The 25,352-nt window shown below is 36.5% G+C and overlaps 1 protein-coding gene across 1 annotated transcript in view; it reads right to left on the bottom strand.

Annotated features, from left to right (window-relative positions):
- The window catches only part of LOC143922521 (UDP-N-acetylglucosamine--peptide N-acetylglucosaminyltransferase 110 kDa subunit-like), a 56,801-nt gene extending 31,689 nt beyond the window's left edge, over positions 1 to 25,112 (bottom strand). The window contains exons 1-4 of the mRNA XM_077445787.1: positions 25,050 to 25,112; positions 450 to 660; positions 174 to 357; positions 25 to 93 (exon numbers count right to left, since the gene is read on the bottom strand). Of these exons, the coding sequence (XP_077301913.1) occupies positions 25 to 93; positions 174 to 357; positions 450 to 660; positions 25,050 to 25,080 (495 nt within the window). The 5' untranslated portion in view covers positions 25,081 to 25,112. The remainder of the gene's footprint in view (positions 1 to 24; positions 94 to 173; positions 358 to 449; positions 661 to 25,049) is intronic.
- Between the last annotated feature and the right edge of the window lie 240 nt (positions 25,113 to 25,352).

The raw sequence follows: 25,352 nt of genomic DNA, 5'->3' as shown, positions 1-25,352 counted from the left end.
ATTTAAATGTAAAATATTCATCACCTTTGCATCATTGTGTCTACCGAGTGCTTTGAGAAGATTTCCCAAGTCACTTCTGACACAATACAAATCCTGTAAATAAAAAATAATAAATGATATTAATCACATTTGAAAAACCACTATTGCAAATCAAACAGCTGAAGTATGCTTACCCCGTTGTATTGCAGCGCCGTAATATAAGCCTGGACAGCTTGCTCCGTATCTCCAGCGGCGACTAAGGCTGCGGCCAAATTTATGTAGCCGTCAATAAAATCAGGCTTTAGCCGAACAGCGTGTCGATAATTTTCCAACGCTTCTTGGAGTTGACCACGCTCTTTGTACACATTTCCGAGGTTACTGCAAATGTTTAACATTGTCGATAAATAGCTCCAATCACATAATGGTGAATATAATAATAATATATATAAAAATGATAATATAATAATAACCTATAAGCTTCGGCTAAGAGCGGATTCTGCTTTATTGCCAATGTTGAATAGTGAGCAGATTTTTCCAACCGTCGACATTGAAAGTGGATTGACGACAGCAGAAGGAGCACACCGGTGTTACTCGGCTCCTGCGACCACAACTGCATGCAGTGATGCTCTGCACGGTCATAGTCTCCAGCTTGATACTCTCTATGCGCCAATTCTAAGAGACCTGTAAAATTACAAAAAAAGAGCTGTTAAGTCATGTGCTATAATTCGTCTGAAATTCAATCGGTAGATGGCTTTGAAAGTTTGGACGTTCAACAATATTTAATTATTATGGCAACGGTCTAAGAGCCCAGCCACAACGGGTGACTCTATCGTGTGACCAGATCAAATTTATGCAGTTGCATGGAGCATGCCACACCAGGCAACTTACCAATTATCCAAGTCACAAAGTCACCCGAACAGTGAGATCAGTTGCCAGAGTTTAGTCTGGTCACGGTGATCTTATTGCTTGAGCAACCATCATAATCCTCAAAATCTATAGTATTGTATTGAGAGGTGCCACACTCAATGATTAGTAAAGCCCGGACCCAGAGGGTGCCGCGTATTGTTCAAATGTTGTAAATGCATTGTTAAAGGTTTGCCGAACCTTCGACTATATCGACAAGTATTGAAAACTCTTACAGATATTGTCCGAGTTGGGTGACCAAGAGCAACTATGCTTGGACAACAAAGTCACTCGCAAGTTACCCGGTGTGATAAGTCAATGTCGATGGAATCGATATTTAATAAACACGTATTTTTCTAATAGGAAATAATAATTACAATATTGATATCATGTTTAATAAGTAGTGAAGAAAATTTAACATTTCATATTAATGTGTATATTTCGGATGAAGTATTCGAAATCGTATTATTTGACATGATACGAATAAAATTTTTACCATCAAATGGAAGATTAAAAATCAATGTGGACAAGTATTACATATACAAAGAGCTTGAATCAATGACGCATTTTTTATTATCTGAAGTCTAATTTATCTTATAACGAATTATATACATATGACCAAACCACTTTCATAGTAGCCGGCTCATATCTCCCGAACAAAGACACCTTGTATAAAACCTCGGTAAAACGTATTCTTGGATATGACTCGGGAAACGTGAACTTTGACAGAGAACTCTTAAAATGACTGTTCGAAAAATTCTCCGTCTAATATGGTAAGATGGAATGGACAAAGCTTTTCAATCAAAATTCGGAGACTTCACTACTTGGATGATCACAAAGTAGATTACATCAGAAAAAGAAAAGTCCAATGAACCCTGAATTGTGTTATCCAATGAAATTCAAATTTGTCATTTCAATAAAACCATATGTATATTTCCAGGTGCTTGGTTTGTTCCGTGTAGGACTGCAAAAATCGCGCATTTTTTTAAACGCTCATATGTCGTAAACGATCACCTACCAACAAAAATCATTATCATATTCGAATTCAGTGGGTCAAAGTTAGTAAAGATAGGTTAGTCTCCAATCTGGTAACTCAAAAACGTGATTTTTTGTGGCTCAATGTAATTGATTAGCCCGGAGGTAGAACAATCAATTGTTTACGTAATTTTTTTATATGATACTAGCTGTATTAGCCCGCTTCGCTCAGTATTTATAATATAAACCGCATAAACATGACTAATATAAAAGTAAACATTTTATTAAAAAAAAAAAAAAATTTTTTTTTCCTTCACGACACTCCCTGAGCATTTGCCCTATAGGGCTTCGCCCTCCGCGCCCTCTGAGCCTTTGGCCTTTAAAAAATAAGTTGAATCGGCGCCTATGAATCGAAAAAAAAAAAATCGAATCATTAGTTCGTTGACGGCTGCGCCCCATAAACCGCTTAAACGTGACTAATAAACTAACATTTTATTAAAAAAAAAAAAAATTTAAATTAAAAAAAAAAATCAATAAATAAAAAAAATTAAAAAAATAAATAAATAAAAAATCGATTTTTTTTTTGCTTCTAGGGCTCTGCCCTCGGCCCCCCTGAGCCTTTCACCCTCGGTGCCCCCTGAGCCTCTACCTTCTAGGTCTTCGCCCTCATCGCCCCCCTGAGCCTTTGCCTTCTAGGGCTTCGCCCCTCCACGCCTTTATGAGCAATTACCGTTTAGGGCATCGCCCCTCCGCGCCCCCATGATTAAATACCGTATGGGGCTTCGCCCGCCTTAATTTATGCCTTTTAGGGCTTCGCCCCTCCACGCCCCCATGATTAAATGCCGTCTAGGGCCTCGACCCATGATCAGATGCCGTTTAGGGCTTCGCCCCATAAGACTGCGCCCCCTTCGGGGCCCCATGCACCTGAGCCCCATAAGACTGCGCCGCATAAGGCTGCGCCTCTAAAAGCTGCGCCCCCTTTGGGACTTCGCCCCCTTCGGGGCCCCATGGGGCTGCGCCTAATGAGGCTGCGCCCCCTTCGGGGCCCCATGCGGCTGAGCTCCATAAGGCGGCGCCCCATGAGGCTGCGCCCCCTTTGGGGCCCCATGGGGCTGCGCCTCATGAGGCTGCGCCCCCTTTGGGGCCCCATGGGGCTGCGCCTCATGAGGCTGCGCCCCCTTTGGGGCCCCATGGGGCCGCGCCTCATGAGGCTGCGCCCCCTGCGCCCCATGGGGTTGCGCCCCCTTCGGGGCCCCATGGGGTTGCGCCCCCTTTGGGGCCCCATGGGGCTGCGCCCCATGAGGTTGCGCCCCCTTCGGGGCCCCATGCGGCTGAGCTCAATAAGGCGGCGCCCCATAAGGCAGCGCCCGATAAGGCTGCGCCCCATAAAGCTGCGCCCCCCTGCGCCCCCTTCGGGGCCCCACGGGGCTGCGCCCCTTGTGGCGCCCCATGAAACTACTCGCCTTGCGCCTCATAAAGCTGCGCCCCCTTCGGGGCCCCATGGGGCTGCGCCTAATGAGGCTGCGCCCCCTTCGGGGCCCCATGCGGCTGAGCTCCATAAGGCAGCGCCCCCTTCGGGGCCCCATAAGGCTGCGGCCCCTTCGGGGCCCCACGGGGCTGCGCCCCTTGTGGCGCCCCTGGCGGGGCCCCATGAAACTACTCGCCTTGCGCCCCCGCGGGGGTGAATCCATTGAATCGAAAAAAACAAATCGGCGCCTATGGATCGAAAAAAAAAAAATCGAATCACGTGTTCGATGACGTCACCGATCTACGGACGACGACGAAGGATACATATTTACATACAAAGTCTCTTTCCAAATTATATATAGAAGAAGAAGATAGATAAAAGATAGAAGAAGATTAAATAAAAATATTTATTTGTCTGAAATAACCATTGTCTGGAATAATCAGTTTCCATAATAGTCAGTTTACGGAAAAATCGTGTACAGAAAAATTACCCAACCATGTTCTCATTATATATCTGAATTTTATGCATTTGTAAATATTAGAGGTTCCATAAAATTTTGTAAAAGCTCGCCCAATTCATACAAAACTGTAGACAGCCAAGTATTGTTGAATAATTATTTATTTTAAGACCCAAAATGTCAAAGGTTTCTTCAAGAAGCAAGGGTTAATTTCTATATATAGTACAATAAGAGCGCTCTATATATAGAACCATAAAAAACATTACGCTGTAAATGTACAAAATATTGCGACTAAAATTTACGGTTATAATTAAACCAAAAACCACTTCTGATATACCATATTGCATACTACATCGATCATAAGACGCGTGTTATTTCAATACGTTTTTTGGTGTCTTTGAGTCCGTGTTGCGTTTTAAAATCCATGGCGTCTTATAATCGCTGTCAAAAATGCAAATTCCATTAATGGATTTATTTTATTTTATTTATAGAAAAATCAACAGACAACGGGATGTACATAGATATGTATAAAAAAACAAATAGTAAATATATAATATATGTAACATCCGAGTCCAATTACAGATTTTTACAAAAATTATAAAAAAAAAAAAATGAAAAAGATAAATATAATGAAAACAAATGAAAAAGAAAAGAATAATTTATTAAGGAAAGAGTGTGAGACCCAATTTTGTATGACAACCATACACTGACACCTTATAATTAAAACAGGCAGAATGATTATCTTTCGCTTGAAAGAATGTCCCAGAATCAATAGCAGAGTACTCTTTAAAGAAACATTATTGTAAATAGGTTTTTGAGCTCTTTTTCCTATTATGCTGTACATTAACATTAGAATAATATAATACTATGATTAATAACCAAATTAAATTAAATTGTAAAATAGAAAATGATCAGTAGATTAGTAGCCATTCAAATAGATATAAGATGTACATATTGTGAACATAATTTCGTAATAATAAAAAGCATTTAAAAATCAAAATCAACGAAACATTTCATTAACACCGCCTATTGATGACGTAAATATAGACGATTCAGAAAAACCTGAAACCGATTCTGATGTTTTTTTTATAACTCTAATGCATAATAGTGCAACATGCGAAAGTGGGTAAATAGGAAATAATACACAGCTTAATTTAAAAACAAGGGTGCGTCTTATAATCGATGTAATAATTTATAATAGTGATGGTACTAACACCATTCGACGATTTGCAGTAGCCTTCTCATCATCATCCTGGCGTGATGTGACTGGAGTGAAATGATTGGAGTGTATGTAAGTAGAGGTCGAAAAAAAATTTTATCAAAATCTGGATATAGTCGGAAAAACCAAACTGTAAATATCTAACAGCTCGGAGAGTACTATGACGGAATACTCGATGGAAAAAGTTCGCACGCGGAAATCTTCGCAAAGACAGTACCGATTCGATTGAAATACCGCGATCGACTGAATGTGTCTCGCGCACTCTGTCAAGTACTCGCAATATTGTTTTCACCAGTATTTCGCACCGATACAGGGTTGTGTAAATAAATAAAATTCACTACAGGGTTGTGTAAATAAATAAAAATATATTTAATTGAACGGTAATATATTGTATGTAGATTATAATAAAAATGCTTTTCGAAACTGTACAATACAACATTTTAATTCATGAAGTCGAAGTCGTCAAAATATAACGTACATAATTCACTAGCAACTTAGGTACGTAAAAAAAATCGGATGTGACCAGCCCACGACTTCATCTATGTATAATATTTGAGGAATATAAAAAGTATAAAAAACAAAATTTGATAATGAAACATACACGTTCACACATGCCGGATATGAGAGCATACTATATATAAAAACAATGTGTCGGTAAATATGTATATAAATATGTGACGGACAAATTATTTTTTAAATTTTTTCAGATTTTTCCATATTTTATTTATACTGGGGGCGTCGGAGGCATCGGCGGCGCTGTGGGTGAAGGCCTCGGGGCGTCGGAGGCGCCGGGGCGCCGGAGGCGTCGTCGGCGTTAGGGGCGAAGGCCCCTGGGTGCCGAAGGCATCGGGGGCGCTGAGGGCGTAGGCCCCGGAGCGTCGGAGGCGCCGAGGGCGAAGACCCCGGGGTGCCGGAGGCATCCGGGACGCTGGGGGCGCCGGGGGCGAAGGCCCCGGGGTGCCGGAGGCATCGGGGCGCTGGAGGCAAAGGCGTCGGGGCATCGGCGATGCACAAAACGTAATTCGCAATTCGTAATCACTTCGTAATTTGTAATTCGTGCATCAATTTCTTTCCGAAGCCAATCAATTCAATATCATTAACTTTATTTTTATTCGAGTTTCAATTCCTTTTCGAAACCACCCGTTGAAATCAACGGGCCCAACACTAGTTTTCGATAAAAATTGAGCGCAAAAGTAGAGAAACGTACACAAGACAAAAGTTCACTTAATATAAAAAAAATATCATTAAAAACACGTGAACAATTGTAATATAAACTAGTAACGAACAAAAAAAGGTTTATCAATGAAATAAAATTTAAATAAATACTTTAAGTTTTATGTGTGAAATAAAATATGAATTTTTTTTCCGAAACGTATCGACACCGCAAAAGTCGAAAAACTGCTAATTGACCGATTTTTCATCCCCCTTCGACCCATTTTTTTTTCTTTTCAACTTGGGTCACTACCTGAACCCTAACTAGCATATTCAATTTTAAATTTCACAAATTTTTGTTCATATTTGCATTTAGTAGCCTGTTTTACTATTTAACCTTAGTGGTCCATCTCTACTTGAATTTTCTCGTGAAGAGGACACACATTTAAAGGGTCGTGAAAAAATAGAATTAACAGCCAATTCCGGTTGACGGGTGCTCACCAAATTTTATATATAACTTGGTATTTATTAAGCTTAAACTTTTAGATATTAAATTTCAGTCCAATACACAAAAAAGTTTCTGAGAAAAAAATAAAAAAAAACCTCAATTCTCTAGAGTAAAAGTATTACTTCCGACTTGGGTAAAAATATTACGATATAAAATTTATAATTTCAATTATATGTAAAAAAAAATTCATCTGATCCGTAGAGTGGTTTGCGAGATAATTGAATCCAAAAACTTAAAAAAAGAGGACACAGGGAAGGTGCCAAAAATTTGACACCATATCGATTAGCATTTCAGAAATCGATACCAAGTTCCAGTTCAATAGAACTAACGTTGTTCAAAAAATACCCCTAAATGACACACACGTACATTATTTTCTAGATCATGAAAACGTTATCAGTGATCGATTCTGAGTTCGAATTAGTAAATATCTCCAGTTCGAATTTTCGCATGATCACAAAACTTCATCTATTGTTATAGAATTTTAAAATGCTTTTCGAAATTGTATAATCAAAAAATTTTATTTATCAAATAGAAGTTGTCAAAACATAATGTAATTCACTAGCAACTTCGTAAAAAAATAAAATAAAATATCTAACTATCTAATATATGGAATTTATTCAATAGGAATGTATAAATAAATGTGCTTCTAGACGTTTGCAAGAATCTAAACAGTGTCATTCTCAAGACGTCCACTGGCTAAAATGTTAAACGTGTCGACATGTTTGATATTCACAATATTGCTATCGACAGGAGTCAAGTGACACTTTACGTCAGGAGTTTGCAACCGTCAGGGAATTTCCCCCAGGCAGTGGCTTCCAAGTGACTTGCAAACGTAGTTGACACTTGGACAATTTCAAAATGACGCATCTGGTGGTACTCCAGGGTACAGGAGCTGTCGCAGACATGTTGAAAAATGTTAAAAATTCATCAAACTCTCTTCTATTCAGCGAAAAGACCCGAAAATTGGTTGCCTGTAATAATTTCCTTGAACGATTAACTTGAACGTCCAATACGTCCAAAAACGGTTGGATCACCTGTTGCCATGCTGCGAGTTACTCGCATCGTATCAACCCGGTATTAGCAGGAAGATAAAGATGCATACAAAAAGCACACAAGATTAACATATCGCTCCACAAACCCAGTGGCGTGCGCTGAAATTCGCTCTCTTTTTGTCGTACAGCCTTACTAATGTGCACGAACAGGATACAAGAGGAACAGCCTGTTCCTTGTATCTACTCGTGCACATTAAGTAAGGCTGTACGACAAAAAGAGAGAGAATTTCAGCGCACGCCACTGCACAAACCGTAGGGCAAAAATACACCGAGTGGGACGTGGTACATCTTTTTTTTTAGATACTTTCAAACATGCGAAAAAAACGCAGCACCCCTAGCCCATATTCGTGGTACAGTCCCAAAAATCACCCCCTGGAGTGTTTTCGGTGTAATCGTTATCCTTGCTTGACAGTGATCGATAACGATGAATCCCATATTTGAATAAATGTAGGAGAAACTTGTCGGTTACATATGGATATGCATACACGTGCGACCTTCCAAACATATTCATTATGCACGTGCCCAACGGGAAGCCCATCCAGTGTGTTTTCGCCCGTATATATATTTTGAAGCTCCGCTCTCCGCCGCCATTTTGGAACTTTACTTATATACGGTTAAAATCGGCAAAGTTGAGATGTCGGCAATCAAAAACGGTTAGATCAACTGTTGCCACGCTGCGAGTAACGTCCAAGTTACTCGCAGCATGGCAACAGATGATCCATTGTATTTTGAAGCCCCCATCACGACGTGACAAAAAAAAAATCATTATGAATTGTAGGTTTGTAGTATTGAAAATGCATTTAGTAGTAGTAATGTAACTCACTATGGGCCACTATATAATACCGAAACGGCATCTGTAATTCGTTTCTGATAGGCTGTCGTCAAAGCCGTTTCTCATTGGCTGGATTGGTCAAAGACGTTTGTTTGGATTGGTCAGTCGTTAAATAATATTATTTTTTTTTGATTCAAATAAATTTAATAAAAAAACAAATGAATATGTTTTTCATGGTATTCATTTCATTTCGATTTACCGAGCGAAGCGGGGTAGCACCACTAGTTTTTAACACACAGCGTGCGTTTTTAAACCCTCCAAACTTTATACAAAAAAAGTATTATTTTAAAAGATTCAGTTTGTTTCATACTCATTCATAGATATCATTCCAGCATATCTTTATCGAAAATATCAATAAAAAAATAATAAAAAAATGCATCTCTGGTTGACTTTTTTTCCAGGGAATCGATCGATAGTATTCAGAATACATTTGAAATCCCCAGATATTGAAATTGACTGGTTTTTTCTCGGATAGCATAGCATACACATTCCTCAAATTGAATATATTTACAAAACTATGTATTCACTTCAAGCAACAAAAAGGAAAACGTTTCAAAGCGATCTTTTTTTAAGCTTATTATTATTAAGCTTAAAATAAGCTTATTTTAAATGAATGAAAACACTCAAAATAGGTTCAAAGACACCGCATGACGAATTGACACGCGTTGGAATTGTCCTTGTGTGTACCTACGTATTTTTGTTGCGTTATCCGACTGAAATGACATAAACAGTTTAAAATAAAAATAATAAACCTTAAATACATTTTGCTCAGTTCGTGCTAATGAAGAAATTGGAAATACATACTGTGTCTAGCACAGCCGTAGTCAGGAAAGTCAAGTAAAAAGAGGCTAGTAAAAATATAAGATTTTTTGTTTTTTTTTTCGTTTCTAGAATTAGCGGAAAATTAAATATGAGCTACATATTCTTCGGTAAATTTAAAATAAATATTAAGTCAATGAATTTCAAGTGGAATATTTATCGTAATTTTTATGAAATTAATTAATAATGGTATTTTCTTTTGAAAAAAGCTTACGCCCGCCGTGTTTTAATACGGTTTTATATATATATATATATATATATATATATATATATATATATATATATATATATATATATTTCATTCATTGAATAAAAATTTAATCTGAGGCATTTCTTCTAAATATGTATTATTTAATTTAAGGGGGGGGGGGCAATGTTGAGAACCCAAGCGAGACTTTTCTATTTGTTATCCCTTCTTAACTCATTATTAAAGCCCGGACCCAGAGGGTGCCGCGTATTGTTCAAATGTTGTAAATGCATTGTTAAAGGTTTGCCGAACCTTTTTTACAAAGGATTTACAACAATGGAACAATGAGCGGCACCTTGGCTATCCTACTCATTATACATACATAGAACGCGCGAATTTTCCGAAAACTCTAGTCCGCGTATTTTTCACAAAGTAACGGTAATAAAAATAGTAGGTTTTGTAAATTCAACATCGCTCCTAAATCTTTTATAAAATAAATTAAAAATTTAAACACGTCCCTCTCATTTTGTAATATTTGTCGACTTTACTAAGAAACAAACGCACAATACATACAAACGTATGTTATTTTATGACGAAATGATCTCGACCGATAAAACTCCAGCATGTACATACATATACATATCTTAAAACAGCAAATTACAATTTTTTTGTATTTTATTAATTCGTTAATTGTTTTCAAGCGTTCAGATTCAAAATATCTAATACATAATTTCGACTTTGTATGTATGTATGTAAGGTTTAAAGGTTTGGGTGAGAGCATCGAAAACAAATCAGTTTCTATGACGACGATATCAAAATCGTTGAATATTATTTTTTTTCGATTAAAATAAATTTAATAAAAAAACAAACGAATGTTTACTATTATACCCTTTTGATACATATGTAGCCTAGAAAGACTGCACAATCGACAAACGGATTACGAAGAACACTCATAAATGTTTTTGGCGAATTTCGTAGACGAATTCGTCACCGAAATACTGTACTATACTGTACTTTTTGAAGGGAATCTAAGTTACTACAAAATATGACGAGACAATAAATAAAATAAAAAAATCCTTCTCGATGTCTCCAAAGCTGGTGTGTCCGAGGCATCAATACCCCCCTCCTCCCCAATTACGTCACTGCTTCATATATAATGTGTTATTATAACTATTATACACCGAACTATCGAAGGACTTCGGTATTCTATATAATTTCAATGTTTGGAAGAGACAGATAGACGTCATGCTACAAAAGCATAAGTGTGGGGTCTGGTAATACCCCGCTTGAGTGAACAACTATTCGGCAGACATAATCGAAGATAAACAGTACCAGATATCGTCAGGCTTCAAAAATATATCCGAAGGCTAAGGGAGAGGAAGCTAGGATGGCACATCATCATCATCATTTACAGCCATTCGCCATCCACTGCTGGATGAAGGCCTCTCCAACACGCTTCCACTCGTCTCTGTTTTGCGCAACACTCATCCATCTCATTCCGCACATTTTCCTAATTTCGTTCACCCATCTTCCTTGCGGTCTTCCTTTTACTCTTTTGCCTTCTCTCGGGTACCATTCAAGCACTTCTTTTGTCCACCTTTCGTCCATCCTCCTAGCTACGTGACCCGCCCATTGCCATTTCAATCTCTTCACTCTATCCACTATGTCCACTACCCTTGTCATATTTCTCACCCACGTGTTCCGCTTCCTGTCTTTCCTCGTTATGCCAAGCATACAGCGTTCCATACTTCTTTGAGTGCATTGGATTTTATTTTGCATCTTGGCGTTCAGTGTCCAAGTTTCACATCCATACGTCATCACTGGCAAAACGCATTGATCAAAGATCCTTTTCTTCAGGCAGAGTGGCATTTTTGATTTAAAAACAGCATTCATCCGTCCAAATGCACTCCACCCCAATTTCATACGTCTCTTTATCTCTTCATTTTTACTACCAGACATGTCAATTATTTGACCTAAATATAAATAATTATTTACTACTTCTACTGGTTTATCATCTAAGGGGATGCTATCAGGCATGCAATAACTATTGAACATTAGTTTAGTCTTATCTACGTTAATTTTTAATCCTACTTTTCTACTTTCCCTGTCCAGCTGTGTTAGTCTGATAAGTAGGTCAGCTGAATCACGAGCTACTAAAACTATATCGTCTGCGAACCGAAGGTGACTCAAAAAGCGACCATTGATGCTTACTCCGGCTGTATCCCAATCCAATTTCCTGAAAACTCCCTCAAGCACCGCGTTGAATAACTTGGGCGAGATTGTATCTCCTTGTCTTACTCCTTTTCCTATGCTAAATCTATCTGTACCTGAAAAAATTTTAACTGAAGCTGTGGCATTCTTATATATTGTAGCTAACAGTCCCACATAGGGTTCCGGCACTCCCTGTGTTTTTAGAGCGTTAAGTACTGCATTATGACTAACTGTATCGAAGGCTTTCTCATAATCGACGAAACCTAGGCACAGTGGCCGTTGATATTCGTTGGCGCGCTCGATTAGTTCGCCAACTACTTGGAGGTGGTCCATTGTGCTGAAATTTGCCCTAAACCCTGCCTGCTCTATAGGTTGGTTCTCGTCGAGGATATTCTTCAGCCTTTCTGTAATAACCTTCGTGAAGAGCTTGTAGACCGCTGAAAGTAGACTAATGGGTCGGTAGTTCTTGATATCGCTTTTGTCGCCTTTTTTGTGTATTAAAATGATAGTTGCGTTATTCCATCCTTCTGGTATAGCTTGGTTCTGGATGCATTTGCTGAAAAGCCTAGCTAAGATATTAATTAGGGGGGGGCCGCCACATTTTAGTAAGTCGATGGGAATATTATCTTCCCCTGGGGTTTTACCATTCTTTGCAGTTTTTAGCGCGGCCTCTACTTCGCTAGGCAATACTGCAGGAACCCTTTGGCCGTGTGTCGATTCCAGAGTGGGGAATTGGCCGTTGTCGTTCTCGTATAGTTTTGCATAGAACGTGTAAACTCTGTCTATGATTTCTTCTCTATTCCTAATTATTACTCCGCTCTCTGATCTGATTGCGATCATTTGGTTTTTGCCTAAGAAAAGATCCTGTTTGCACTTTTTCAGGCTACGGTTATTCTTAATGGTATTTTCTATTAGCTTGCTGTTAAAATCCCTGACATCCCTGACTATTCTCTTCTTAATTTCCTTATTTACTAGATTGTATTCTTGCTTATTATTATCCCTATCTAAATTCCTTTTATGCTTAATTAGGTTTTTTGTTTCCGCTGAAATTTTGCTTAATTTAATCTGTTTCCTGAAACCACCTAATTTCTTACCTGTTGAGGTTAGAACCGAACTAATTACAGTGTTCAATTCCTCGATGTCTGCTTCTGGGTTTAATTTCCCGTATCGATTTCCAAGTTCGAGTTCGAATTCCTTTTTCCTAGACCTTAGTTGAGCGAAATCTGGAGAGTTACTGCATCCTTTTATTAATTTCCTACGTTCGCAATTTATATTAATGGCCATCTTGGCACGGACTAATCTGTGATCGCTGCCTATATCTACTTTACTTAAAACACTAACGTCTTTAACGGAGTGCAGGGCATTTGTTAGGATGAAATCGATCTCGTTTCTGTCTCCTTTAGGACTCTCCCAAGTCCACTTATTGTTGGTGTTTTTCCTGAAAAATGAATTAGTGATGAAGAGCCTGTTGTGTTCTGCGAATTCTATGAGGCGATCGCCTCTGTCGTTTCTTTGGCCGGTACCAAAATTGCCTACTGCTCTTTCTGTGTTTGCCTTTTGTCCTATTTTTGCGTTAAAGTCGCCCATGATTATTTTAAAGTGGTGGCGGCTATTATCGTATGCGCCCTGTAGTTTTTCGTAGAAGTCTTCTATTTCCTCGTCTGGGTGGCTAGATGTGGGGGCGTACACTTGGAAGATTTGACAAGTGTACCTGCTCGAGATTCTTAATACTACATAGCATATACGTTCCGATATGTCGTTTATTTCTATAATATTTCTTTCTATTCTCTTATTGATAAGAAACCCTACTCCTCCTATTCTACCATTTGGTAGCCCTCTCCAGTAGAGACAGTTACCACTTTTTAGGATTATTTGGTTTTCCTGTTTTCGTCTTACTTCGCTAAGTCCTACTAAATCCCATTTGATACTTTCTAGTTCATTCTCTAATGCAAGCACACTTCCTTCACTCGATAACGTTCTTACATTGTACGTGGCTAAATACAGGTTTCTATTAGCTAAGCTATCATCCATCGTCACTCTTACCTTGTTGGAGGTTTGGATATTATTTTTCTCGCATTTATCCAAGATGTGTTGAGAAAAAGGCGGTACTTGAGAGAGATAGGAGAGCTAAAAACCATTATACCTCTCTGTAGGCCGTTAACACACGCGGTGCTTTTAAATCCTCTAAGCTTCATACAAAAAAAGCATTGATTAAAAGATTTAGTTTCAAATTTCTAAGTTTCTAAGTTTTAAATTTTAAATTTAATTGATAAAAAGATTTAGGAGCGATGCTAAATTTACAAAACCTACCATTTTTACTGTTACTTTGCGAAAAATACGCGGACTTTCAGTTTTCGGAAAATTCGGGCGGTCTATAATGAGTTAGAAAAGGCTAGCTTGGGCTTTTCAACATAACTATTTCGTCAATTGAAGAAGATGGTTAAAAGTGGTTTGGTCGGACGAATCAAAATTCGAACTATTTGGTTCTACATAAAAGATGAGTTAACGTCTGGCGTATGCCAGACATAGAGAGTAGAGGTTGTGATTTCTCGACTTTTTTTGATTCTCTAGATTCGAGAATCTCTTTTTCTCGGAATATTTGAATCTCGAGATTTGAGAATCTTATTTTCTCGAAATATTTGAATCTCGAGAATTCGAGATTTTCTTTTTTTGTTTCTCGAGATTCTCGAGAATTCTCGAGAAAGTATAATTTTTTTTTTAATATAGTGAATTGATTTTTTTAGCATATAAACTTGACAACATACAAAAATCGAAAGGACACAAACACTACATATGTATATTATATCAGGGGCTTACAACTTTATTAAAGAGATGACGAAAGAAAGGTATAGAGAGATACAATAGAACATTGAATAGAAAAAAAAAATTATATAAAAAAAATATTATAAAAGAGGGCATGAAAAGAAAATAAAAATATACAAAAGTAATTCAAAATAGTAAAAATAACAATATGTAAAAAAGAATTTTATAAAATTCCCAGAGTTGCTAGCCGGCTTTGCCCGTGTTTTTGTGACCGGACAAATAATAAAAATACTGACCATCTATGCATTTTAAAATACTGACTATAAATTGATTAATATAACTAAGGAACAAATACTCGAATAAATAAATAATAAATCAAAAATCTTTGTTTTATGTGTGTTAAGTGTGAAAATATATTTTCACTAGCGTTTTAGTGATATCATAACCGAATACTTTCGCACTAGTGACTAGTACCTACATGCACATACATAAATGTTACTAAAAATGGTGCGATTTCGTTGTAACATGTGTATATGTACTTATATGATGACCGAATAATAACTTGCCGGACAAATAATAAAAATACTGACCATCTATACATATTACAATACTTCACAAAATTATTTACGAGTTAACAAGTATACAAATTAGTTAGTTTATTGAGCAAAAACATGTAGTGATAAATTAAGAATATTCTCGATATTTTCGAGATTCTAATAAACGATTTCTCGAGATACGAGAATCTCGAAATTTTACAATAAAATATTCTCGAGAAACGAGAATCAAAATTTCTCGAGATTTCTCGATCACAACCTCTAATAGAGAGGTACGCAGCACGTGTTTTATTTTTAAAAGTTTTGCACATGTAAAAAACCGCTAGCACGCCTGATTTATGGCATCCAGGACAAAAATCACCTCATGGAGTGTTTTCGGTGATATTTTATCCTTGTATTGACATAGGTTTGACAGTAATCGATAATGGTGACTCCCATATTTTAAGAATTGTAGGAGAAACTTCTCGGAATAATAAGATCGTACGAATTAACAATGACCTGAAGAAACGCCCTTCCCAGTAGGAAACCACGAGCACGTTCATGGCGAACAATTCAGAGTGTTTGCGCCTTAATACCTTGGACCAAGTACTTGGTCCAAGCTACTCGCATTGTGTCAACCCGGTATAAAGCCTGGGTTATACCGGGTTGAAACGATTCGATTAGCAAGTAACTTAGTAACTTACAAGTAACTTGGACTTCCAAAACGTTCCATAACGGTTGGATCACCTGTTGCCACGCTTCGAATGGGTCTGGGTCACTGCAAAGAAAGTGACTTGACGGAAAATCGAAAGATGAACGGAGTCAACGAATCCCCCCTAATACCCTTCCCCCCAGTCCGTAATATGTCATTTTAGAGATTTGAAAAATCTTTACCATGTGCCAGGATTACATTATGATGAAAGAGATAGATAACCGATCTATTCGTACGACAACGACGAATTCGTTAAATCGTATATTTGAATAGGGGGGGGGGGTATGAGGGAGGATTCGTTGACTCCGCCCATCTTTTCCATCTTTCGACTTTCCGTCAAGTCAATTTTTTTGCAATGACGGCCACCGATTTTTAATATGCGAAAAATCTATCCGAACTATTTGAAAAATACCTATATTATGTTAAATGCTATATTTTGAAATAGTCGAGTACGAAAGTATGATATAACTAGAGGTCGGAATCTGAAGGGGCCGGAAACGTGCCGCCTATTGTTTTATTATTGTAAATACTTTGTAAAAAAGGTTCGGCAAAACTTTAACAATGCATTTACAATCTTTGAACAATAAACAGCCCCCTCAGATTCCGGGCTCTAGATATAACAAGTACGATTTCACATGGACACAAAGAATGCGCGAATCGAAAAATAATAAACATTTAGCATTAAAGATATAAATTAGCAATATCGATCAGTCGAACGTCCCAATACGGGCCCCTCAAGTAGTCCGGGCCCTGGAAATTTAGCCCCAGCTACCCCCCCCCCCTCTCAGCAGCCCTGCATATATGTATGGGTGCGATTAAAAACTGTACATTGAGAAAAATATTTTGTATCTTAAAAAAAATGTTTGTGCATTAAAAATTTGCATTATTCTCGGTGCATTCAACAATCTCGTACTGTGATTCAAATAAAATATTTTGGCATTATGTATAAAGTGACCGTTAAAAAATATGAAACGATCATTCGAAAAAATATATTTTAGAATTAGAATAGTTACAAAAAAGTGAAAATATAGATACAAAAAGTCTTACGCTATTGACAATTGTCAACTGTCAAAATTGTTTACTATTGTTTACGTATTACGTATGAATATGAATGATGATGTCAGGTCGTAGAGTCGAAACCAAGATCGTTGGTGTCGAAGGTCGCAAGCCGAAGAGTAAAAAAGAAGGAACCCAGTAGAGACAAACGTTGGTCGTTATCGGTACGTATTTTGATATTCGCGACGTTGTCAAAATAGTTCATCTGTCATTTTAATGCACATTTCATCCGCTTTCTAACTAGCAAATATTTTTTTTCAATTATCAAAGCAAAGTTTCCAATGCAATCTGTATCCGTCATTTAGAAATGTACACAAACTTTTTTCAATGTACAAATTTTTTGTAAATGCAAATTTATTTAATAAAATGGACATTTAAATTGTTCCCTATATGCATACATACATACATATATAAAACTGTCCGTATAAAACTCGGTAACTCTGAGCCAAAACCAGAGAGATGGCAACTGTAATCACTCGATCTATGTAAACCAATGGAGCTAGTAAGACGAGTTGGACAGAAAAGTCAACGTCGTATATCGTTCGATTTCAATAAACCAATTATGGAAGAAAAATCCCAAATTCTGAAATAGGCGGAGGCGGGGGTGGGGGTGGGGGTGCAACTTGCAATTGTAGGGAGAAAAAAAATTTTGCAACTGATCATGACTAAATATTTGAGGTATATAAAAAGTATAAAAACAAATTGACAGTGATATATTAGCTACAAGAACACAATATTTAAATCACATGTGACATGTATTTAAATATTAACCTAAGGCGTAATTTGAATATACAACAAAAAAAACTTATGAAGATCAATCGATTCGTCTGATCCGAGTCACAGTCGATATTTCAAATTATTTATAAGAGATAAGAGATAAGGCTGAAGCAGTCTCTCAAAACTGAACATCTTGTACGTAAGCTTGTCCTCTGCTTTTGCATAGGACAAGCTTGCCTACATTAACGTATTTAAGTCAGTAAAGATAAAATTTGCGAATAAATAAATAAACAATTTGTACTTCACTGACAATATTCTAGAAGTTCGTGATCTCAAATCTGGACGCAATTCATTAAGATGTGATGCACATAGATGGTAATGGCTCAGATAGCAATAAATGAAATCTGATGGAAACATGAATGCAACAATGAATAAGTGACATCCACAAACGATGTCGATGATTGAAATGTATCATTCTTCGAAGTATTCGTGTGCCACCTACGTGCATAATATGTATATATGTTTATTTGCGAATATGTTGCATTACATGTTGGCAGCGTTGAGCTGAAACGTCGAAACTTCCCTCAAAGATAACACGTCATAGCAGTGATAGTGATTGATCATAAATTTAAAAATCAATTCGAAAACTGTTCGAAATCATTCTTCAAATTTACAAAGCAAATCAGACTGAAAAGTGCACAATGCGCAGTAACGTGATGCATTTCAGACATATGGTAATCCAGGATACGCATACATTAAAGAATGACAGGTCTAGACAAAGGGTTAGAAATACTTGAATTGATGACCAGTTTGTGTATTCATTATTTATTTTATATGTACACTAAAAGTGGCCAGATCGGTTCGTGTATGAAAAAACACAAGAGTGTTCATGAACGAACGAAATGTACACTTGGACTCTAACAAATACACTGTTAAATCTGGTCGGTTGCCGTATAGGCGCAAGCGGCTATGGAAAAATTGATACAACTACCATTATTTTTTAACCCTTTGAATGCTGACCAACGCCGATCGGCGTTTTGCTAACAAGTCCACAGGCCTGCATGTACAAGTAAACAAGAATACTACCTGCTAAGCCTTTAAAGATAGCATTGAAAAAATATGCATTGAACATGGGTCATGGAACATGGGTAACCATAGCAGAATTACCCCATGGAAATCCCTAACTGCCGAATATTTTAGATTGTGAGCATTACATTTTAAAAACAATGAAGAAGATGGAACTAGTTTTGGAAAAATACATTCATTGATAGACTTCTTTTGTCTACCCTATATTGTTGCAACATATGTATATTAGAGAGTCTAAACACACCCTCACAAAACTCGAAATCCTCGTCGGTAGTTATCTAGAGTTTGTTTTGGATTAGCTACAATTTTTATGCCTGCTTTCTATTGGATTTATAAATAATTCTAGTTGAAAATGTTGGCGAAATTTTCAGCGTGGCGGGCTTTCAATAGAAAAGACGTCAACAATCAAAGGGTTGACCAAAAACTGCAAATCATAAATGACATTTATAGTCAAGATAGAACTCTAGCATGATCACGAGAAGAATATGGAATCGCAATCTTCTTCGTAAGAATACATTCACCACACCAAAAGTGAGAAAGAGTTCTTTCATGCTTTGTAGCCCTTTTGAAGAAACTATGTATATATATGTATATTGGAACCAATTTGCTGTTGTAAAGGTCCAAGACATGTAAACTGAAAGTTTTCGAGGGGTGCGGCAGAGCTGTGTGTTGTCGCCAATGATCTTCAACCTGTATTCGGAAACGGTGTTCCACAAGACAGTTGATAGGAGTACGAATAGGCAGTCAAATAATTAATACTATCTGACAAGGGAATACTAGCTGAGTGCAGAAGATCTGCAACCGTTATTGAACGCAATAGATCAATCTTGTCAAAAATGAGGTCTCTGCATCAATGTGAAATAAAAACAACGGTAATAAGTGGGGAAAAGACGGACCCATTAAACCTGATAGTGCGCATACAAATGGTTGAACATTACAAATACCCAGGAGTAATGATTAATCAGTTCAGTTATAAAATGCACCAAAGAATACTTTCCATACTTGCTGGTTACATGCAGTTGCCGGGTTGTGCTATGCCAACATAAATAGACCTTTATTCGTATTTCATGATCTACGTCAATATAGAACAAGATGCAAAATTATTCGAATCTTTAAGTATCTGGATAGACGAGTATTCCCACAACTTGTGTTTGGGAATCAAAATTCAAAATATTCAAGGCTAAAAATGACAAAAATGTAAACACAGAAAAATATTTTAAACTTTCAGATGTTTCAGAATTCTTCAAATATCAAAACATTGAAAATCTAGTTTTCTATGTTGTATAATTTATTGTATTGTATATTTTATACAATTTAATAAGTTGCATAATCAAGAAAGTAATTAGTTCAATTAATTAATAATCAATTGGCAATTGACCCTAACAAGTTTATCAATATTTTATCCTCAATTCATTCGTTTAATGCGCTGATGCGTAAATAAATCAATACCGATAATGATAAATTTTGGTATTTTTGGAATCCCTACTGTTAATTGATCCCGAATACTACATATGTTAACAATTGTTTTCATTTCTATTTTCACCAGTCTGTTGATCAAGATTTAAAAACTAATTACAAAAATTATTTTCTCATCCCGATATGATTAAAGACAAAATAAAAGATTATTCAACGCTTGATGTTAAAATGTCGACTCGGGGAAGATACTATTGACTTGCTTACGACACATCAACTCTATAAACAAATATTTAACGATATAATATTATATGGATATGACATTGACTAATAATTGCTATGGTAACACTATCTTCATCGGCGTTATGACAGCGATACACTTGCAAATCATCCACGTGTTGCTTCGAAGTATATTTCCACTACCACATCGATAATATCAAGTTCAAAAGTAATCTTAGGCAGAAGATACACAGTTAGCCGAAATTTCAGATCGATTTGACTATCGGAAGTGACCCAACTGGAGACAAGCTACGTAAATAAAAGCTTTTAAAAAGCAAATATTTTAATTTATCTAAAATCTGACCTCCCCGAATGAAAAAATAAATTAATTATACAGTTAAGTTTTTTATTACACGTGTCTTTGTGAACACGAATTGTCGTATGTAAGTAACATGTACTATGTCATACATATAATTGTTATATTGAGCTGTCGTATCTTCCATCAGGTGCCATTTTAGGATCATATTGACGAAAAAGAAGACCTTTGACATTACACATTATGTGTATTGTTAAAAAGAATAGTGATTATAATATGTAGATATATGCTATGCATACACAGATATAATCTACATTGTAACTGTTGCAACAAAACGTCTACACGAGTGTGCCAAATACGTCATGGAAAACATGGCGGCAAAAGATTCTTATAAAAAAAATATTCATACAATTATGACAAAGCTAAAAGGTCTGGTCCATTATATATTCAGTTCTCGAAAGATCTATGATATGTGTATAAATTGCTAGACACGTCTGTATATACATACACATATATAAATATATGCCAGTGTACACCTTGATATATATTTGTACATCCTTAGATACGTTCCGTGTAAAATGAAGATATTTAATCTATACAAAAATTAAGCTCTAAGTTTTAGAAAATCATAATTTGTTTAAATCTTTATCCACCAATAGTAAATTTAAAATTCCTATACTTTAACAATCTTTCTGTCAGGCGACGTCTCACTGACGCTACATTCCTTTTTAAGCTCCTAAATGGTTTCCTTGATTGTCCCGATTTACCGAGTAAGGTTGTTTTCAGCATCCCATTTAGGTATTCTAGACCCGTTGCACTCTTTTCACTTAATCCGTTCAAAACCTATTATCTAAAACAAATCCTATCTACAGCGTATTTAACGGGGAGATGAACGATATTGATCTATTCGGTGTTTCCTTGCATCAATTCAGGACTGCCAACAGGAGAGTCTTGATTGATTAATCATTTCTATTTCTATTATATAATCTTTATCCAATATTATATCACTATGTTCAGTAATGCACTGTTCTATTTAGTCATATTTTAGTTTTTATTCTTTTCTTTTTCATTTGTCTGTCTCTATGTACCATTTTATTTCAATTGTAAAAATCTATAATTGGGCTCAGATGTTATTTTGTTACATTTATTATTTATTTTTATGCATTTCTACATCTGTTGTCCATTGATTTTTCAATAAGTAAATATTTTAATTGATTCAATATCATTATTAAATATCTATATGTATATTTAAGGTTTCCATGACAACTGAATGCATGGCTATTGACTGTCATGTAGAACTTCCGGAACCCTATATGGGGCTGTTAGCTACATATTTATTTATTTATATATATTTTAGCTATCAAGCTAATTTAAATATAATATACAAGAGTTCAACAGCTCCGGTAAAACTTTTTTCAGCTACAGATAGATTTAACATAGGAAAAGGAATCAGACAAGGAGACAACATCTCTCTTAAGCTATTCAATACGGTGCTTGAAGGCGTTTTCAGGAACTAGAAATGGGATTCAGCACGATCAAACATCAATGGTCGTCTCTTGAGTCACCTTCGGTTCGCATAGTACTAATAGCTCGGATTCCAGCTGACCTACTAAACACATTCGGGTGAATGAATGCTGTATTCAAATCTAAAATGCTGTGTTGCCTGTAGAAAAATAACTTCGACCAATGTGTCTTGCCAGTGATGACAAATGCATGCGAAACTTGGGTATTGACCGCCAGAATGCTGCATAAGGTGCGGTGTACTGAAAGATATGCAACCGTGTGTGGTTGCATATTGAGGAGATATTGAAAATGGAATATGTGGAATAGAAGTATGATAAATGTGGTTGATGAAGTGCTCAAATGGTACCTGAGAGAATGTAAAAAGAGACCACAAGGCGGATGAGTGGATGAAATCAGAAAAATGTGTGGGATGAGAGTTGCTCAAAACAGACGAATGGAAGCGTCTTATAGAGACCTTCATCCAGCAATGGATGATGACATTTTACTTGTATTATTTTCCATTTGGAACTTTTTAGCAGGTTGCATTCAGTGGTTTATAAGTTTACTTGCCGTTGTGTGAACTTGAGCCAGCGCTCAGTTACCATATTTATAGTACCACTTATTGGTTCTCAGTAGTAAATAAATCCATCACCAAAATCGTTTTGTTTGGTTAAGTGCTTGTAAATTCGCTAATACCAAGTACACACAGTTTTTACACTTTAAATATAGCCTTTTGCAAATGAAATTCAACCTTTTGCAAATCAAATTAAATTTTTAAGTTTGAATACGATTTGTAAAATTTCAAGTGTAATAACTAGAGGTAGGACCGGAAGCGTGCTTTTTCCAGGAAATGGGCGTTTTGGGTCTATTTTCCAGGAAATAGGGCAAACTACAAAACTAGAGAGCATAAAAAAAAGGTTTGAACAATGAACGGCGCAAAATTGGTCCACTCTTTAGTAATAACTGTGTGTATATGCAATAGTTTTTGTAATTAATTCGAATAACAGTTCAACATTTGAATCGAAATTTGATAAGACAAATTCTTGAAGAACTCTACTCATTTTTATTATTTTATAAAATATTCTCCAGATGAATACGTTTAACTTGGTAGTGTAGTTGTTTTCTACATTTCGGGCCGCACTGGCCGTTCAGATCAAATGTATGCAGTTGTATGCCACACTGTAACCCATAGGTCTCTGAAGAAATAAGGTCAGCTGATCAGCGAGGTTCGATACGGTCTGGGTGTAATTTTATTCTAAAAATGTCTGGCATTGTATTGAGGGTTGCCATACTCGGCGAATAGTCGCCGGCTTACGTAGTGAAATAACTATGAACATGTGATCTATCACATCTTTGTATGTCGTCATGTTTATAATATACTAGTGGTATTTATAATATAATCCGTTTAATCCTTTGAGTGCTGACGTCTTTTCTGTTGAAAGCCCACCACGCTGAAAATTTCACATTTCCAACTAGAATTATTTATTAATTCAATAGAAAGCGTGTATAAAAATTGTAGCTAAACCAAACAAACCTTAGATCACTACTCTAGATATCTACCGCCGAGGATTTCAAGTTTTGAAAAGGTGTGTTTAGACTCTCCAATATATCTTGTAACAATATAAAATAAACAGAAGTTTATTAATGAATGTATTTTTCCAAAACTAGTTCCATCTTCTTCATTGTTGTTAAAATATAATGCTCAATGCCACGCCACAATCTAAAATACTCAACTTTTAAGGATTTCCATTGGGAAATTCTGCTATGGTTATAAATTCAGAAATTTCGGTGTAAACCAGTTTTAATTAACATTGACAAAGGAATGTCACGGATTACACGACCCATGTTCAATGCATTTTTTTCAATGCTAGGCTTGGCGGCTAGTATTCTTGTTTACTGTTTACATGCTCAAAATACAACGCCAATCGACATTTTTCAATTCTGTGGACTAGTAGGCAAAACGCCAATTGGCGTTGGTTAGAATTCAAAGGGTTAAACATGGTTAATCTTATAGTAAAAATTAATTTGTTTTTTATTAAATTTAATCATAGAATCGCTCTCAGCCTCCAAAAATGTTGCTACAAAAACTCTGCGCGGCACAGTTTGTTCATTGTTTGCTAAACTTCGTCTCTCTCTCTCTTGTCTTTCTTCTGACTTTCCGTCTCTCTCTTCAATGGCTCGCTTTTAGACGATACTTTTGTTAACAATGACCATTCTATGGATTGTACTTCTATGAACTTAATTGAATCGAAAAAAAATATACATTTAATGGCAGTTAATCAGAAATTAATGTTTTTTTTCTTTACATATAAGTGAACCAGAACTGAAAAAATAATCCTGATCCAGAGCTGAAAAAGGAATCGGGATCTGGAACTGAAACAGAAATCGGGATCCGGAAATGAAAAAAGAAATAAAAAATCAATCCAGAAACAGAATGGATAATCGAAAATTAGATTGTTTCGATAACGTCACGGATTCTAGCAAACAAACCTTACATACAAATTCTTTCTTTCGAAATTATATATTAGATTAGAAGATTAGATGTATAATATAAAAAAGTAGGAAAAGGCTTGTAAAAAAATAAACAAATGAACTCTGAATTTTTCTAGAAGTCAGTCTTTTAAATTTTAACGTTTTACACATTAAAAAAATATAATAATTCAATTAAGATTTGATACATTAATCAAATATTTGTAATAAGTCCAACGAGGCGAACTAGAATACGCAAATGTGTCATTTTATTGCATCTTATTACAAAAAAATTAAAAAAAAATTTGCATTACTGAACGAGGTGTCAAATGACCGACGCATATTTCGCCGTGTGCGCATTGACGGGTCAGCCTTTTTACGTCAATCGTGCCCGTAATGCGGCTCGCGTCGGGGCCAGAGGAGAGCAATCGATGGAGCTCGGGACCAGGGTATGGATGGGTTTCCAAAAAGGGGCGCAGGCCTAGGGGGATGATACTCACTGAGACAAGAAAGCTGCACGATCTCCGTCATGGCGCCGCGTAGGTGTTCCGCGATACTTACGCTTTGTTCCTTGAACTGCCGTCGGGGGCGCTTCGAACACCGCTCATAAAAGGTTTTCGCCACCCCCAGTTATTTATTTTCAGACATGAGGTAACTTTAGCGTAGGTCTTGTTATGAAATTCACTGTTACGCAATTACTGTGTTATCGCAGGAAAAACAAAACACAGGATATTCCAAAAGTGACTTTTCAATATTAAATACCGTTAACTGAAGTACTTTTTTTTTTGTTTTCACACCAAATT

This window comes from Arctopsyche grandis, chromosome 2 (assembly GCF_051622035.1).
Source record: "Arctopsyche grandis isolate Sample6627 chromosome 2, ASM5162203v2, whole genome shotgun sequence".
In the NCBI taxonomy this organism is placed as follows: domain Eukaryota; kingdom Metazoa; phylum Arthropoda; class Insecta; order Trichoptera; family Hydropsychidae; genus Arctopsyche; species Arctopsyche grandis.
This window is presented reverse-complemented; position numbering and strand designations above follow the sequence as displayed.